This window comes from Colossoma macropomum, unplaced genomic scaffold (genome assembly GCF_904425465.1).
Source record: "Colossoma macropomum unplaced genomic scaffold, Colossoma_macropomum, whole genome shotgun sequence".
Classification (NCBI taxonomy): Eukaryota; Metazoa; Chordata; class Actinopteri; order Characiformes; family Serrasalmidae; genus Colossoma; species Colossoma macropomum.
In genome coordinates this window covers 35,630,132-35,646,840 of record NW_023494799.1, presented here as the reverse complement: position 1 = coordinate 35,646,840, position 16,709 = coordinate 35,630,132, and the positions used below count along the sequence as shown (strand labels likewise).

Genomic DNA, 16,709 nt, shown 5'->3' with positions numbered 1-16,709 from the left:
CAACAGACATAGGAGTTACAACTGTGCCGAACACATCACAAAGAGAGGCACATTTTCAGACTAACCCACAGGAAATGAATTAGAAGTCACAAACTGTGCAGTGTTCATCTTACTCTCATCTAAATATTTTAACACTGACTCAGACTTTGACCACCACAAAGCCAACTTTCTGTCTGGGGAGCAGGGGAGGGTCAAAGCAATATACAAATACACAAGATAGGCAAGTTTTAAATTAAGCTTTCAATATATGAAAACAAAATACACAGTTATGTATTACTAAAATAAATATATTTATGGTGGGCCAAATCAAACGTCCTCACAAGCTAACTTTGACCCGCAGGCCACACTTCGGGCATTTCATTTATCATAATGTTCCATGTTTAGAGTCTGCTTTTTATGTAGGGATCAAAGCTGACCATCCTTTACCTTCAAGAACTTCAAGGAAGACCTCCCAGTTACTGGAGATGTTGATGTCCTCTTCATAGACGTGATAGTCAAGAAACACTGTGCCTGGGTTTTTCCAGGTCTTCTTCCTGAGTCGAAACCTGCAAAAGCACACACAGGGATACGATTTGCATTCCGTGTGGGTTCCGCTCCACTTCTACAGTCCAGCAGTGAGTCAGGCTATTGAAAAGGTCAGATGCTGCTATGAGTCACTGGATTGCGGAAAATGAATGTGCACAACCCAGTCACAGGTACATACCCCTGGCAGTCTGTTATAAAATTCACTATACAATAAGGATGCATCGATACTTTTTCCTGTTCCAGACTTAGTATAAATACTCAGTACTCATCGATACAGAGTCTGATACCAAACTGAGTAATCTACTTAGAATGAAGTAGTTGTTATTGTAAAGAAGTGCAATGTACCTTAAGAATTAAATCATTAAAATTTATCTGATTTTAAATGTATATTAGCTAGCGATGCTACATTACTTACTTGGACTGAGTAGCGCTGCAGTGGAGAAGAGTGAGCTTGGTAAGAAAAGTGCTTTTGTACAACTTTAAGTAAAGTACGACACAGTTTTGCTCCTCGCCTGTCTCTTTTAACATCTCTCTCTGTAGCACAGTGACAGCAAGAATGCCTTCCAAAACTAGTGCCGCTGAGGAGCTCACGTGTGGAGTCTTACTGAGGGTCCCATTTCGTAGGGAAGATTTCAACCACTACCCCTGGTAAGTCCGTTCCAAGGGGCAAGTTGACACTCGAAAACAAGGGGTAAAAAATAAGAAATGGGGTCTAAGTCTTCTCAGAGTGTTCTGATTGGCTGGTTGAGCCATAGTCGAACGTCCTCTAAAGCCAGACATTCAATGTGTGATTTTACAATCCTTGTTCTTTGGTGTCTCACATTGTACTTTGGAAGGGACAACTGTGTACAGACAAAGCCTATGACTTGTTCTCACAGTATGAAAACGCTCTGACGTTCAAGTCAAAGTTTATTTATATAGCGCTTTTTACAACACGTGTTGCCACAAAGCAGCTTTACAGAAAAATCTGGGTCCAAGCCCCCATGAGTGTCGCCAATGGCGACAGTGGCATGGAAAAACTCCCTAAGAGCAAGAGGAAGAAACCTTGAGAGGAACCAAGACTCAAAAGGGGAACCCATCCTCCTCTGGTCCACACCGGACAGCAAACAGCATCAGTATAAAATATTTACATTTATACTGGGGCAGCAGTCGTGATTGAGTGTTTATAAACTCACTCGGTGTACTCCTGGTAGAAATCTGCCAAGGTGGAATGTCTAAAGCCACTAATGGCTGTGTCTGACTGTCACACTTGTTTGTGTGAGCAGAGCCTCCTTTACCACATGGCGTGGCAGTGCGCACTCTGTTTACAACACACAGTATCAGCAGCTATTTGAATGTTTGTATCGGTGCATTTTTATGAGTACGAGTATAAACAAATGGGCACGGTATCAGACTGAGACCCAAGATCCCAATATATCGGTATCGATGCATCCCTACTTTACAATTTTCACCCGTGCAGTCATTTACACACTACACATTTTAGCATTTAACCCCCTTAAACTGCAAGGGCCTGTACGCGAGCCCATATTTCAAGTCTTCAAATTATTTAACTTGCATGTTACTTTTACAATAGTGGTCAAAAATTTGAAAGTAGATGCGGAATAATAAATCTCCAGCGTAATGATAATACGGCTAAAGTTTAAGTGATTAAGCAGTACATATTTATGTGTCATATCTACTTGCATTCAGGTGCTCACCTGTCTATGCTGAGGTCCAGCTTGCACTGGTCTCTGAGCTGGGGCAGTAACTCCTCCTTAGACTGCCTCACAGTCATGCCCTTAGCAAACACAGTGTCCAACAGGAACTTACAGGGCTTGGGGAGAAAACAGACAACATCTTTATCAGCTATGAACCAAAATCTCCTCCTTTCATGTGCAACTCTCCAGCCACTATCATCTCAACAGCAAAAATACACTTTACAACTTGTACCAAAATCTGCACAAAGAGACTGATGGTTTGCTCACCTCAGGATCATTGACTAGCAGCTGGTACACCTTCACCCTATACTCCCCTTTCTTCAGTGCTCTTCCTAACCGAATAGTGATCTGTTGCAAACAGCAGAACAGCAAAAGCCTTAGAAAATGACAAAAATCTAAAAAAACAGAAGGGTATGTTTGCTTTATTATCACATGCTACCAAATGAGCAGCAAAAACAAGACCTTGTTGTCATCTGAAAAAGAGGAAAGTGTCTCGTTTAGTCGCACGCTCTCAAACTCCTGGTTGTTGGCGTAGACCCGGAAAACCTTGAACTGGGTAGAAGTGACCCCAACAAACGGCTCCAGGTTCTGTTTGAATGCAGCCAGTGTGATCCTCTTATCAACATGGACAAGTAAACCTGAAAAAGCAACAGCCAAATCATTTATATTTGATAGTGACAAGGCAGGTTAACTGAGGAAGCACAATTAACAGTTTAAAATTCGCTGGCAAAAAGGATTTTCATAGAATTTCCTTCAGGATTACCTTGTTGACAAAGTCAACTAATAAACACCAGCTATGGAATACAGCAGAGATGCACAGTCAGATGCAGACAAAATCAGAATCGGCAGATTTATTATTTATATTTTGGCCAATATAAATTTGACTTAAATAGCAGAAGCCAGGTAAGTGCACTTACTGTATTTGAATGCTGCTGCACCACCTACACCAAAATGTCACAGAATAATTACAGATGACTTGTGCCAACTGCCTCTTACTTTCAATGTATCACTCTATTTGATTCATATTATTTAAACAGGCAATTGATTTTTCATGTATCAATTTAAAACGTAAGTATGGCCCATTTAAGAGGACATAATGTTATTTATATTGAGACTGGCTAGTACAAAGTACAGGAGAGGTGCTTCAGGAGAGGAGTGTTTCATGTGTTCCTTTCAGTCATATGTGAACTTAGGCTAATGAAAAAAATATAATAATAATAATAATAATAATAATAATAAAATAAACAGTCAACAGGCCAATATAGCTGAAAAGAAATCAGAAACAGCCTTAAAACTCATGATTGGTGCATACCTAATTAAAAAATAAAAAAAAAAGTCACTATTGCGTTTACCTAAAAACAAAAACGCTCTATAACATCCATAGGATACGTGGGGTTATTCCAACAGATTCTAATACAGTCACTGAGGTGTTGGACAATATAACTTTTCACTGCACCGTAAAAAAAAATAATCCGGTGTCACAGAATGGACTGCATATGATGGGAGTACTGCGACAAGAGCAAAGTGAGATGAAACTGCAGACGGCATAACAGTTCAATTAGTCATTTTACCAAAAAGCAGTCAATAGAATAATCAAAAATAGAAGTAATTGCTAGTTGTAGTACTAATTTCCTTTTTAAAGTGTATCAACACTTACTTTTCTGGTTATCCCCCATAGCATCGTCCTGTGAGTAGGGCTCCGCTCTGAAGTACAGGTACTGCGCTTCTCCTTTGCTCTTGCCATTCTCGTCATACTCGCTGTCTGTACCTGAATCCTCCTCCGCCGTATCCCATGTCTCCTTCTTGCCCTCGTGGGCTTTGGAGCGACGGCTGCTGGTGATGCTGTGCGAGTCAAGGCCGTTGGCCAGCGGAAGTGGGCCACTGTCAGCATTGCACAGAGTGTCGCTGCTGTGGCTGGAGCTCAGGATGTCCGAGTCCACCGAGCTGGTGCTGCGGTCATTGTTCACGTCCGAGTCAGAACGCTCCTCTGAGGGAAACTGATTTTCTGGGTCAGATGCAGTTCCTCCAGTGCTGCCTCCGCTGGCCACTTGGGCTGAAGGCTCCGCTGCCGGGGATTCGATGTGCTCAAAGTCGCTGTGGTCTGAACTTTTCTGGCTGTCGCTGGTGCTGGAGGCCTGCTGCTGCTGCTGTTGCTGCTGCTGTTGAAGTGATAGATTTTTGAGCTTCTCTGTGCTCTCTTCCAGAATGGCCTCCACAGACTGGCCACTACCTTTAGCCCCCTCAAACGAGTCCTCAGAGTCACCACTCACTTTGGGGCAACTAGTTCTATGGGCCAGAGAGCCTGGTGACTGCTCTGGGAGCGACACAAACAGTCTGATCGTGTTCCCGTGGCGATCCAGAAGCTTCCACAAGAGGGAATCGGTGAAAGTGACTTGGTGATCTGGTGAGTCTGAGCTCTCCACAAAAACCTGAGGGAAGACAAAAACATAAGGGAGTAACAATTACAGGGAGTAAACCTTTGGCCTGCTACTGAAGCAACAGTTGGGAGGTTAAAAAAAAGAAATAAAGAGAGGAAAAAGAAGAACAGAGCATGCAGAAATGCACTAAATCCACTTGGTGCGTTGCATTAGAAAAGTATACCTTGTTACTCCTGAAAAAACCCTCTGCTTTCAGTGTCTTGTTGGGCACGTAGAGAAGCCGAAGGTCATTATAGCAGCGCTCCAGGACAACACGCATGGTTTCTGCAGATAGCCCGGTGGCCTAAACACAAAGAAACAACCATAGGAAGAAAAAAAAAATTAAACAAATACAGTCAAATGCACTAGGACTAGGCTGTAAAAGAGCCGATATAGGACTAGGTCTAAGCGTAGCTATGGTGTGGTCTAGGAGGACTAGGGTCCTCTCACTTGGAAACTAGGTCCCTCCTGATTTCAATGAAAATATTACAAAATTATTTCATACATTTCATTTGTTTAGACAGGATTATCAGTAAAATCAGCCATTCACCCCAGACATCTACACCAAGTATTGGAAAGGGGAGGACTAGGTCACTTGGCCTATCCACTATGGTATTCTTTCAGTTGTTATAATAACTAGGCAGTTAAATATGAGGTCAGCAATGTGTTTAATTTTTTTTTTTGGTTATAGTAGATACAATGAAGCAGGTTGTTGATACCTTCACTACAGTGATGTCTCAGGAACATCCTAATGCTCCCTAAATTAACCTCTGGTGATTAGACTGTGCTGCAAGACGATGTTATCAATGCACTGTGTGTGTTCAGACAGTGAGAAAGAGAGAGAGCGTACCTGTGCAATGAGTTGCTTAAACTCTGTAATAGTCTGGTTTAGGTACGCCCTGACACTGACAGGAGCTGCGATGGTCTCGCTTTTCAAATCCACGACATGGACCTTCACCATCACCTCTGCAAATACATATATACACATACTCCTAAAAATCCATTTGTACATAGCAGGAGAGAGGGAGAGCTAACTATATGCATCAGCACATATGCAGAACATGGCTTTGCTAACTGATTAGAGAAGGAAAGCAAATACTTCGATATTTTGAGGCAAAAGGATTAAATTCATATTAAACATAACATGAAAAATAAGTAAACACTGTGGTAAGAACACCACACTGCCATCAAGTGGACACAAGGAGCTAAATTAAAGGGGAACTCCAACGATTTTTCACAATTTCGGCATAATTAAATTGACTTGCGCAAACAAACGCTCCGTTCTAGAGAAACTTAAAATCAGTCAAAAATGTTCCAGCAATTGCGATGGGAACCAGTTATCTGAACTGTTTAATGCCTTTGAAAGCTCCCTCACAGAAAGCTTTTACATGAAATGGCAGCGGATACGTTCCGTGATATCTGAGACATTGTTTTACGATAGTTTGAGAGAAGATATTGGCATAAAACATATTTTTGTAAATCCATTAATGGCAGCAAGTTCTATGTAGGGTGTGTTGTGAAGCAAAAAAAGTCCCTAAAGATGTTTCTTTTTCCCTACAACTGGCTCCTATTACCAGAACTGTAAAGAAAGTTTCTCTTAAATGGAGCATTTCATAGCAAACCACTCTAAATTACTTCATTTATAGCTCAATTAATTGATTACACAGAAATTCAGAAAAATCAGTGGAATTCCCCTTCAATAAAGTTTATACAGTAATCTCATTAATAAAGTAATCCAAAATGGTGTGGAGGATGATAAAAATACTACTGAAACTTGTGCTGCCAACTGTAACACAATTTTATTTTCACTTGGTCTACAAAAACAACCACATAGACAAATTAGGCCCAAATCCTGTAAAAGAACAGGGTGCAAGTGTTTTAGTGGTTGGTGGTTTTGGCTGTTGTGCAGGTACCTCCAGGTTTGTAGGGCTGGAAAGTTTGGTCAGGTCTGCGGGTCTCCAGCAACAAGTCAAACATGTAGGAAGATTTGACCCCGCCAAGGAGCAGCCCCATGGGCATGTCCTCCTCCCCCTCGTACGAACGCTCCAGATACTCATGGAACTCATCATACTTCACCAGCCGACAGCAGTTTAGAGGAACTGTTCCTTCAAGATCCATCAACTAGCAACCAAGATGGGGGACAGTTATTAAAAAGTGGCAAACAAACACAAACATGACCTATTCAGAGAGATACTGTACAGTGTGTTGAGTATCTCTTGAGAATTTTGATACCATTTGGGGCAAATGTTTCCATCAATCTTCAACCAGTTGCAACCGTCACAATTAATTTAGCCTCACAGACTAAATTAGCCAACGAGGCTGCAATAAGCAGTCTACATATGCCCCCCTATATTAAGCGTTGGTTCGGTTTACCTTGTATGCTATTTCTGTAGCCTCTCTGAGTGTTTTGTCCTTGTGAACCTCCAGCTTGTTTTCCATCATCATCATCTTGAAAGGATGCATGCAGAAAAGCTTGATCTGAGAGAGAAAGAAAGTTAGACCTGGATAATCTCAGAGGAATTGTGGATGAGGTCAGTGAATAAGTTTAGGAGGACACCTTGCACGTGTTGCGCTCAATCTCTCTCTGCCTCTTCTCCTGCTCCTCGGACTCTTTCTCTCTCTGGACGAGGCGTTTTATGTGCTCTGGGAAGTCTTCCACATCGAGGTACTCTGCACAAGAGAAAATAATGAACGAAGATGTAATACAGATATACGTTTGTTTGTTTACAGGAATATAAATTCTAATGTGTTTGTAAATACAAGAAACACAAAAAAAATGGATCTCAAAACAGCAGCAAACTGTTCTCTTACTTGCATTCCTTGAGGAATCTTTCAATCTGTATATTAGCATATATGCATTCGTGGAGCTGTTGAAACACAACACATTATTAGCCACAGATAAATACAGGGGGTATTCCAGACTAAATGTTATTAGTGATGTAAAAATGCTCTTTATTAGACGTCTCTGGCAGCTAAAAGACCACAAGTGCAGAAAAGATGGGTCACCATCAATGGGGCTTTGTTTGCAGTCACATAAAGAGCCTGTTGTCTTCGTCTTAGAGAGACGTCATTTAGTTGGTTATTGAATAAAGTACATGGTGATTATGTTGCCAACTTAATACAAGTCCCTATGCACACACTGCCCTTTGAAGGCAAAAGCCAAAGGCAGACGTGTGAAGGAGCAAGGAGATGAAGGTTCTGCTAACCTGGCAAAGGCACTGGAGTAATAGCCTCTGCTCCCTGAGGACCCGCCGTATGTCTTTCTGATGTCATCCTGTGTGATCTATCGAACGTAACATCATCAAAGGCTTTAGTCTGATTAACGGAGCTACATTTATGTCAGCATTCAAGAACCTTCTGGGCTAAGCTGTTCACTTTCACCATTAAAAGAATTTATTCAGAATGAAAAAAAATATGAAATCGGAGTCTTTCAATCTGACCTTGCTGACATGCTGGTCGTTGAAACTGTACCACTGGCCGTCGCTGAAGGACTTGATGCAGGCATAGTAATGTCCACCTGCAGCGCTCCCAGAATGAACCATTACCGAGAAGAGTTCAAAGGTCAGTGAGCTCTGCGGAAAAGGAAGGCAGCAAAGAGTCTTAAATCAGCCTTGACATTTTAAACTGGAATATTATATACACAACATTTAATATTAATATACAACATTCAATATTCATATATAATGTTAAATATATATATAAAAGGGCTACACAATACGAACATGAATTGTGATGTTTGATAAAGCTGTTAGATATATCAGAATTGATTAATCATTATAATAAATATACAGATTTACAAAAGCACCACTTACTACTGTGAAAAATAAAAACAGAGAAATGCTAATGGCTACTCACATCAAAACTGCAGGCATATTTTTGTGCACAATATTTTAGACACCAAATGATTTATATGTATGATTTGTTCAAATGACAAATTAATGAAAGCACATGTATAACTGATGTCTTGCACACCAAACAAGATTTTTCAGATGGTGAAAATGAGACATTAAATTCTTTTATTTGCCCTCTGATTTCTGCAAATCTTCACCAGCGACATGAACTCTCTAAGCACAGTCGTCTCTGGCGTTGGCATAGTGACAACTAGGTGTTTTCACACCTGCAAGTCTCGACCAAGCTCTGAACCAAGGTTCATGTTTTTGTTACACTGCATACATCGGATTTGGTTAGTTTTGGTTTCACAGGGCGATTTTGAGAGCAAACTTGCTAAAGAACTTGTCAAGACAAACCTACGTCCTGTCATCTCCTACTTGGGCTGCGCTCCCCTATACTTGACATTGACTGGTTTGTAGAAGAGCGTGCATCTGTTCGGTGGAGAGCCTTTTCCATTTGAATGGAGAAAAATAAACGAACAGATTAATTTTGTTGCCACTATACTACCTTTACATACTGCTGCTGCAGTTTCTTTATCTTCAGTTAGCATTGCTTGCCCATCCTGTCAAATCCTCTCTCTCTCATCCTTTTAGAAAATAAGCTATAAGTTTAAGCATTTTTATAAGTTTTTTTCCAAGCTGAGTTTTGATTTTTGTCGCACCAAATTACAGTTAACTATTTCATCTCCTCTCCCTGTGTGCTACCGCAGCTGATTTTTACTTCTCTTCTGGTTATTTTTCTTCTCCTATTGTTTAACAGGTGACGATAGCCTGCCTTAATTCTTATAAGTTCCACAAGTCTCAACCACCCAAAAAAGTATTTTTACACTGCAAACGAAACAAACCATGCTTCATTTTGATCCTGACCAATACCAACTTTTTTTGGTCGGTCCAAATTCTGGTCCTTTGGTCCGGACCATGGTCCGAGGCACCTTTCACACCTGCTATTTTGGTTCAGACAAAACTGAAAAGACGAACGGACGAAACAAAGTGGGTGTGAAAGCACCCTAAGAGCATGTATTGCCAGTATACTAGCAATTAGACGTTTTCCTCAAATGCCAAAATAATTAGCTTCTCCACAAGCAGCTCAAACAAGGCTACAAACATTGAGTTATATGTGGAAGCACTCAATGTTTAAGCTTTGGAATGAAGCAATGAACTACTTTTCCTCCACTTTCACTTTTACAAAATGGAAAGTAGTCTGATCAATGTCACAGTCAGAACTTCAAGACTCTGCCTTCAAGATTCTACCTGTTTGTTTTGTGCTTCGTCACATGTGGCACTGCATCTCCAAAAGCAGCTCAGATGGAGTTACAAAGATTTGAGCAGTGAGCGAAAGAGTTCCTTAAGTTTTAGATCCTGAATGAGGCAGAGAAACTTTGCTTTCTTCTTTTGCATTTCCAAAGTGGAAAGCACTGTGCATAACGCCACAGTATACTGGCTTTGTCATTTTAATTCGCCAAGTATGTTACACCTACAAGGAACGTCTTGTTTTAGTGTGAGAAAATGTATTTATTTTCCCGGAGCACAACTGGAGAGGAATGATTACAGAACGCTTTGAGCGAGGAGTGGAAATGTCAGCCGCTGCACTCACATACTCTTTTCCCATCAAGCTTGGACAAATACATTACAGCTCATGCACGTACTAGAGGTAACTGTGGAAATACCTTTGGCTTCAGGACCCTCTCAGTGGCGCTTGTGCTGTCCAGGCAGATGCCTTCATCCACACCATCATCTGTGGAGAAGTCGTTGCTCATCTGGTCGCTGTGGCAACTGCCCTCGTTCTCCGCCCCACTGTCAGTACAGCTCTCTGTCTGAGGAGACTTCTGCGGTACGCGTGTGGTAAATCAAAAGGCAGATAAAAGAGACGCTCATCAGTCACAAGCATACATTATTGATGTCCTTATTCGAGAGCTAACTGAGATGAGTAATCAAGTGCGCAGTTAAGTAGAACCCTTAAACATCTCTGTCCACAGCAATCAGGGAGATACTAAGGCTTGTTTTCTACCTCATCCTCTAGGTCAATGAAGGGGCTCATGTCAAGCTCCTCAGGGAAGGTCATGCGGTCATTGAGCTTGATGCGGTGCATAGTGGTGTAGTCAAAGTCAAAACGTTTCAGCTGCAGGGTCAACAGATAAGGAAAGTGCAGGAATCTCAGGCCCTGTAGCACAACACAGAAAGAGCAAAATAAGAACAAGAGAAGGGTAAAAAGAAAGACTGACAGAACAGCCTGCAGTGGCCTGCAGTGGCTCACCTTGCGGGCATCACATTTCTTCTTGCAGCGCTCACAGAAGTACTGATTGGGTCCATCCAGTGTCTCAGGCTGGATGAAAGCCTGCAATGCCTCCTCCTGTTGGATATACCAGAAAAAAACAAGAGAGATTATAACAGTCTGCCAATTCATATGGAAACACATATGATTTGCCTAGTAAGAGTGCAAAAATGCACTGTTGCATTGTAAAGGCAGCAACTCTACTGCATTGATTTTGGAATGAAAAACATTCTCAGGCTATTTTAGACCCATAAATCCAAACGGAAGCTTGGTGTAACGTTTATAGGGGTGCGTCTTCCTCCAGTCACACTTCATTAAGTTTCTTTAAAAATAATTCAGAATCATACCAAAGTAATCAAAACAAAATTTTGGTAAATTTGAGATTTCATGATGCATTTAATCATTGTCTAAAGATTCATTATGAGATCAGAGATTTATACCCCTATTGCACAGTGACTGCTTTTGCCAAACAACTGAAAAGCTGAACATAAAAAGGCGAGACGCACCACACTCCCAAAAGCCTGGCTTGCTCCAAATGGCCTGATGACCAGAGGGATGTCCAGGTAAGTGTCGATCCTCCAGCTCTCATAGCCGCACTCCAGACAGCGCACGTAGTCCTTCAGCTTGCCCTGGTACAGCTGGTTTATAAGGTCAGCCTGATGAGACACGACATACAAACATTCAGTACCAAAACAAACAACAGATGCTGAGCTTGGATTAAGAAATCCTGAATGAAATTCACCATTATTTTTTTTTTAGCATGAAGCACTTAAGTTGAGTGTCAAAATTGTTTTTATAAATACGTAGGCAAAAGACTTTGATTACATATTTATAAAAACAACCACAATTCCTCAACATTAAGCCAGAAAACACTTGCTCACTCTAATGTTAGCCTAAACAACAACAATGGTAAACCATTCAAGGCCTCTTCAGTGAGCTCTATCTGCAAATGTAATAACGAGTCAAATGAGTCAAAAGCCTGCACGTCGCTGCTGTCAGAACAAAACCTTGTACTCGTTTTTCAGTTTTTGACACAATTCGAAAATGCCTGTTGCCCTTTTACATTGTGTGTAAATTTCATGATGAATGGACCAACAGAAATGACCCAAAATGACTTAGGGGGTGGGGGGAAACTCTGGTTCCATTGACTTACATTAAAAGTAAAGTATGTTTTTTCCTTCTCCTGTAAATTTACCATTTTGGAGATACAAGGTTTTCTTCCGACAACTGCGAAACGTAGGAAAACAGAGACAACCTAAAAAGCATTCAATTTAAGAAAAACATATTCAAGACACTAAATTGGACACTAAATATCCAAGGTCCATATATTCGAAAAAAAATATGGGCAATATGGCAAATTACCATATCATTATATCTCAAGATATTTTACAACACACAATACGTTCCACAATATTCTGACACAGATACAAGGCACTATAGTTGGGCCACATTGAAAAACAGCCAACAAAAACTATTTTTTTCCTAAGTAATTCACATGCTGCAGGACTATGTATGCTTTCTTTGTAACAAAACATGCAATGGGTCAATGTTCCTTAAGCATGGACATGCTCATTATCATCAATCAAAATAACAATTTATCACTATACACACACAAAATATCATATTGTTCACATCTGCTCAACATCAGACTACACCTTAGGAGTCCTGCAATTGAGGTAGCCTTTCAAAACATCTCTGACCCAGTAAACCCCCACTTGAGGCCAGACCCTGCGTGTGTGTACACACGCACCACTATCAGACACCGCTAACCCTGGGACTTTCCTAGCCACACTGGGCCCTTTGTTCTGGCCTTTGGGGGAGGGTTCCCACCGGTTGTGGATTAGTGTTATATCAGAAGAAGGGGTGGGCTGTACCTGTTCCGTCTGTTTCCACTTCTGCTCCAAGGCGTCGAACATGACCCGGCACAGTTCCTGGACATCATGCTGCTGCCATGCTGCAGAATGAACACACACACACACACACACACACAGTCAAAGTCGAATAATTTTCACAGTAATCCGGAGCAGGAAACAAAAGGCAACATTCTGATGTTGTCAGCAGTAACGTGGCTTGGGTTTCTCTCAGAGACGTGAGCCCAGAACATTAGAGCAGAGAGGAGCTCACCTTCACTGCTGTCCCAGCCAAAGCTGCGCGTCACATCTGTGGTCTCAATGGCACGCTTCTTGCTGGTCTGCAACAGCACAAAGAGTCTCTGCAGCTGGTAAGGAATACTCGTGACTGGGTCTTCCTCTGACTCCTCAAACTCCCAACTGAAGGGAAAAAAGATTTTGTAATTAAGTCTCTCTCTCATTCTCGCCCTCTTCACTTTGTAACCAAGTATCTCCCTCACTCTCTTTGTTCGCCTTATTAAAGGGCAGTAATGAACACACAGTATTCTCTTACTTGTAGAGTGCGTTTCTGAACTCTGGCGTCATGAACAGGGTCTGAAGTAAACTGTTCAGGTAACAGGTCATGGCCTGGTTGACCAAACCCACATATCCTACAGAGTACAGACAAAGAGGAGGGGGAGCACAAGTCAGAAATTCTCTATTCATCCCCCAAAAGTACATTCTTTGTAGCAATCAGTGCAAAATCACATGCTTCACATAACAGTGGCAGAAATCCCATTCAACCAAATTTTACATAGTGAGTTTCCAGTTCAAAACGCATTTAAAAACACAGGATGAACTATGTTCCTCTAGTTAGGCAGGTTGGAAATTACAACAAATTTACCATTACACAAAAAAGAGCTCCTGACCAAGTTTCAGCTCTACAAAACCTAACAAAAGCAGCCCTGGTTAACTTGCTTTAGGACAGTTGTTAACAACCCAGGTTTAGATACTGAAGCCATGACTAATTTCTGATAAACAGCTGATTGTGAAAGAAAGAAGTAGAGCTGCTTATTCTTTGAAGAAGAAAAAGGACTAACACTATGCAAATAGGTAGAAATGTATTAAAGCCCAACAGTAAAAGTAAAATGGTCACCACTGCCATCATGTAGTAATATGTGCTTCACTACTTGATATCCAAGTAGCATGAAGTTTCCATATGAGTGATGCCACAATCGTTAAATAAATAAAAAAGCTGATGCAAAAAACATGATACAAAAAGCATCAGAGGCATCCGAGAGCTCTGAACGTGACCAAAATCCCAAACCTGCTCCTGAACAAATTAGGAGGGCAGCGTAAGTTGCTATGAAGTCTAGTAAGAAGTGCTGTGAAAATCCAGGCTTAAATGAACTTATCTTAAAAAGTCAGCAGGCTAAACAAGAAATTCTGCTTCGTGAGACAGGCTCCTGATTTATATCGACAGTTTAACCTTTCCACACACACACACAAAATATTTTTATTTAAATTAATAATGCACCATAAACTGCCATGTTTGCAACAGCTGCTACGAAAAAAAGGTATGTGTGGTCAGACCATAGATAGGCCAATTAAAAGGCCTGGAGAAGTTACCTGTCTCTGACTTGTTGAGTATGGAGGAGTAGGAGTAGCTAGGGCTGCTGTAATCACTGCTACAGCCCACTGTGCCATCCCGGGGCAAGGGCCCAATGAAGCGGTCTTGAGAGCTGTCATCCAGCCCACTGCTGTCTGCCGTGCCTGACTCATCCTGTATACACATACACATAAACAGCAATTAGTAACAAATACTATGACCACTGACCAGTCTTATCGTGTAATAGCTTTAAACCACTCTCAGGAAACTTGTTGACCATGTAAACAAGCCCTTCTCTTCTCATAAAAAGTCACTCTTTTGCCACTTGGGAAACAGCTGTTAGACCAGGTAACCCAGATGCATGCTTATCCCATACTGGTGACTGTGACCCTCCAAGTACTAAGCAAACCTTTCTCTGATGATCTGCCTACTTACAGAAGCTATCTGAGGCTGCTCTCCGTCCTTGTCTGAGAGTTGCAGGAAGTTCCGCTTCCCTGGCTCAAACCCAGACTCTACCAGAGACATCTCACTGGCCTGGTCCAGAGGAGCCTGTGGAAAAGGAAGGAGGAAGGGAAAGACAAAGTGAGACGGAAGAGAAGGACGTGGGCCAGACATGCTTTACAGACAATACAAAGACGTAAGAACATATGAGTAAGACTCTTCCTTTGAACCCTTCGCAATATATAAACTTTGCCTTTTTTTGTTTCTTTACCATGATTTGTTAATGCATCTCTTTAGAACCCTTTGATCTTTTTTTGGCTTTTGGCAAACAGCAGGACACACAGGTAACAATCTATCTGTTCGAGCAGATGCACACACAGTTTCCAGTATCTGAACTTGACCAAATAAAGAGCGTGATGTATCATTTTATGCACTTCATTCATGCTATACAAGCCCTGACAATTAACTGTTACATAAGTAACTTGCTCAAAATCCATAAATAATAACAATAATAATAATTATAATAATATTAAAGTAATAATACCCATAATAATTATTATTATTATAATAATAATAATAATACACTATATGACCAATAGTATGTGGATAATCACAATCCTCCTAATTCAGCGGTGTTGCACTCAACCAATAAAAGGGCCATATTAAAAAAAATCTCAGCAAATTTGTGGCCCAGCTGTGTTTTTATTTTATTTTCACTTAACATTTTGCCATGATCCGAACGGGACAATGTTTATTCAAATATGCCAAAACTGCAACAGCAAAACAGACATTAAACACTTATTCAAAAATAATTCCAAATAAAAATAAATTGTTTTAGGTAGTTTATTTAAAACTGCCTATTTGCTTAAACTAGACACCAGGCATACTTTCTGTGTGTGAAATCGCTGGCCTATAGATTGTTGTTGATGTAAGGGGGTCCCCATGCAGTGCATTCTGGAGACTGTAGGTCATCTTAGGGTGAAATGGACTAATGAGAATAGAAAATTAAAATAATTTTGCAGGCCAAATAGGACTGTGTCACGGGCCTGACTTGTCCCGTGGGCTTTGTGTTTGACACATGGGTCCTAATTACTGAGTTCAGGTATTTCAGGCACAATTATTGCTACCAGGTGTGCAGAATCACAGTCTCCACAGTTAAACTCCATATTACTTACTGAAATGTATTTCTGGCTGGTTAATGTTTACAATACACTGTTCCCTTTGGTGTCATTTAAAAGAAGGAACCATCAGAAAACAAAACAATCCATGTCAGGTTTGTAAAGCACCCCTGCACCTGCACTCAGGAAACATGGGTTCATTAACTTTATTTGAGCTAATCTGAATATCACATGATACCATAATATTATAATATATTTGAAAGTGTCATGATATTGAATTTTACCTAATTTAACAGAACTAATTTAACGTTCAGACAATTTGGCTGTTCTGAGAGGAAAAGACACCTACATTATTCAAACATTATGTATTACAAGTACCCCTGACCAGTAAGTCAGAATGCAGGTTAAATGAAATGACTGCAAGTGAAATTTGACCCGTCTGTGGGCGTCTGCACCAGGTTTAACACTCAGACCTCAGAACAGATCTATCATTTTGCTCTCTACATCATATGCTAAACAATTACACAAACTCAAAGCCTATGTTTTGTTTTGACTCCGTCATATTCTCACATGCAAACATGTCTGTCGGTTTCATTTGTAAAGAAAGGTTTAATGCCTCACCAAACATAACACATCACATCACAGAGATTAGACTGACACTGTTCACGTTTAATTACATTTGGCTATATATAAACTACTAAAACCAGTCAGTTACCAATCACAAAAAAATATTTTGGCAGCGCCTTCTTTTACTGCCCTGTAAGTTCCAGATGTTATCCAGATAAGTGTGAGGTGTAAACTCCAAAGTACAAAGTAATTATTTTGAGTAACATGAGTTCCAAGACAGCCTTATTAAATTACACTGAAATCCCCAACAGCTTCTAGATATTAATTAGCTAAGAATGTGGTTC

General features: G+C 40.8%; 1 protein-coding gene across 8 annotated transcripts in view; it reads right to left on the bottom strand.

Moving 5' to 3' along the window:
- The window catches only part of usp47 (ubiquitin specific peptidase 47), a 33,770-nt gene that overhangs the window by 2,583 nt on the left and 14,478 nt on the right, over positions 1-16,709 (bottom strand). For 7 of the 8 annotated variants that reach the window (XM_036585988.1, XM_036585992.1, XM_036585989.1 and 4 more), the window contains 23 exons: positions 14,675-14,788; positions 14,260-14,413; positions 13,205-13,301; positions 12,926-13,071; positions 12,676-12,755; positions 11,308-11,457; positions 10,784-10,879; positions 10,538-10,690; positions 10,197-10,355; positions 8,080-8,211; positions 7,846-7,922; positions 7,451-7,506; positions 7,197-7,309; positions 7,013-7,117; positions 6,553-6,760; positions 5,490-5,605; positions 4,824-4,943; positions 3,880-4,651; positions 3,140-3,163; positions 2,685-2,860; positions 2,490-2,570; positions 2,223-2,338; positions 427-545 (listed from right to left, as the gene is read on the bottom strand). In XM_036585988.1, coding sequence (XP_036441881.1) covers positions 427-545; positions 2,223-2,338; positions 2,490-2,570; positions 2,685-2,860; positions 3,140-3,163; positions 3,880-4,651; positions 4,824-4,943; positions 5,490-5,605; positions 6,553-6,760; positions 7,013-7,117; positions 7,197-7,309; positions 7,451-7,506; positions 7,846-7,922; positions 8,080-8,211; positions 10,197-10,355; positions 10,538-10,690; positions 10,784-10,879; positions 11,308-11,457; positions 12,676-12,755; positions 12,926-13,071; positions 13,205-13,301; positions 14,260-14,413; positions 14,675-14,788 — 3,364 coding nt within the window. The remainder of the gene's footprint in view (positions 1-426; positions 546-2,222; positions 2,339-2,489; positions 2,571-2,684; positions 2,861-3,139; positions 3,164-3,879; positions 4,652-4,823; positions 4,944-5,489; positions 5,606-6,552; positions 6,761-7,012; positions 7,118-7,196; positions 7,310-7,450; positions 7,507-7,845; positions 7,923-8,079; positions 8,212-10,196; positions 10,356-10,537; positions 10,691-10,783; positions 10,880-11,307; positions 11,458-12,675; positions 12,756-12,925; positions 13,072-13,204; positions 13,302-14,259; positions 14,414-14,674; positions 14,789-16,709) is intronic. The other variant, XM_036585990.1, reaches the window with a different exon arrangement.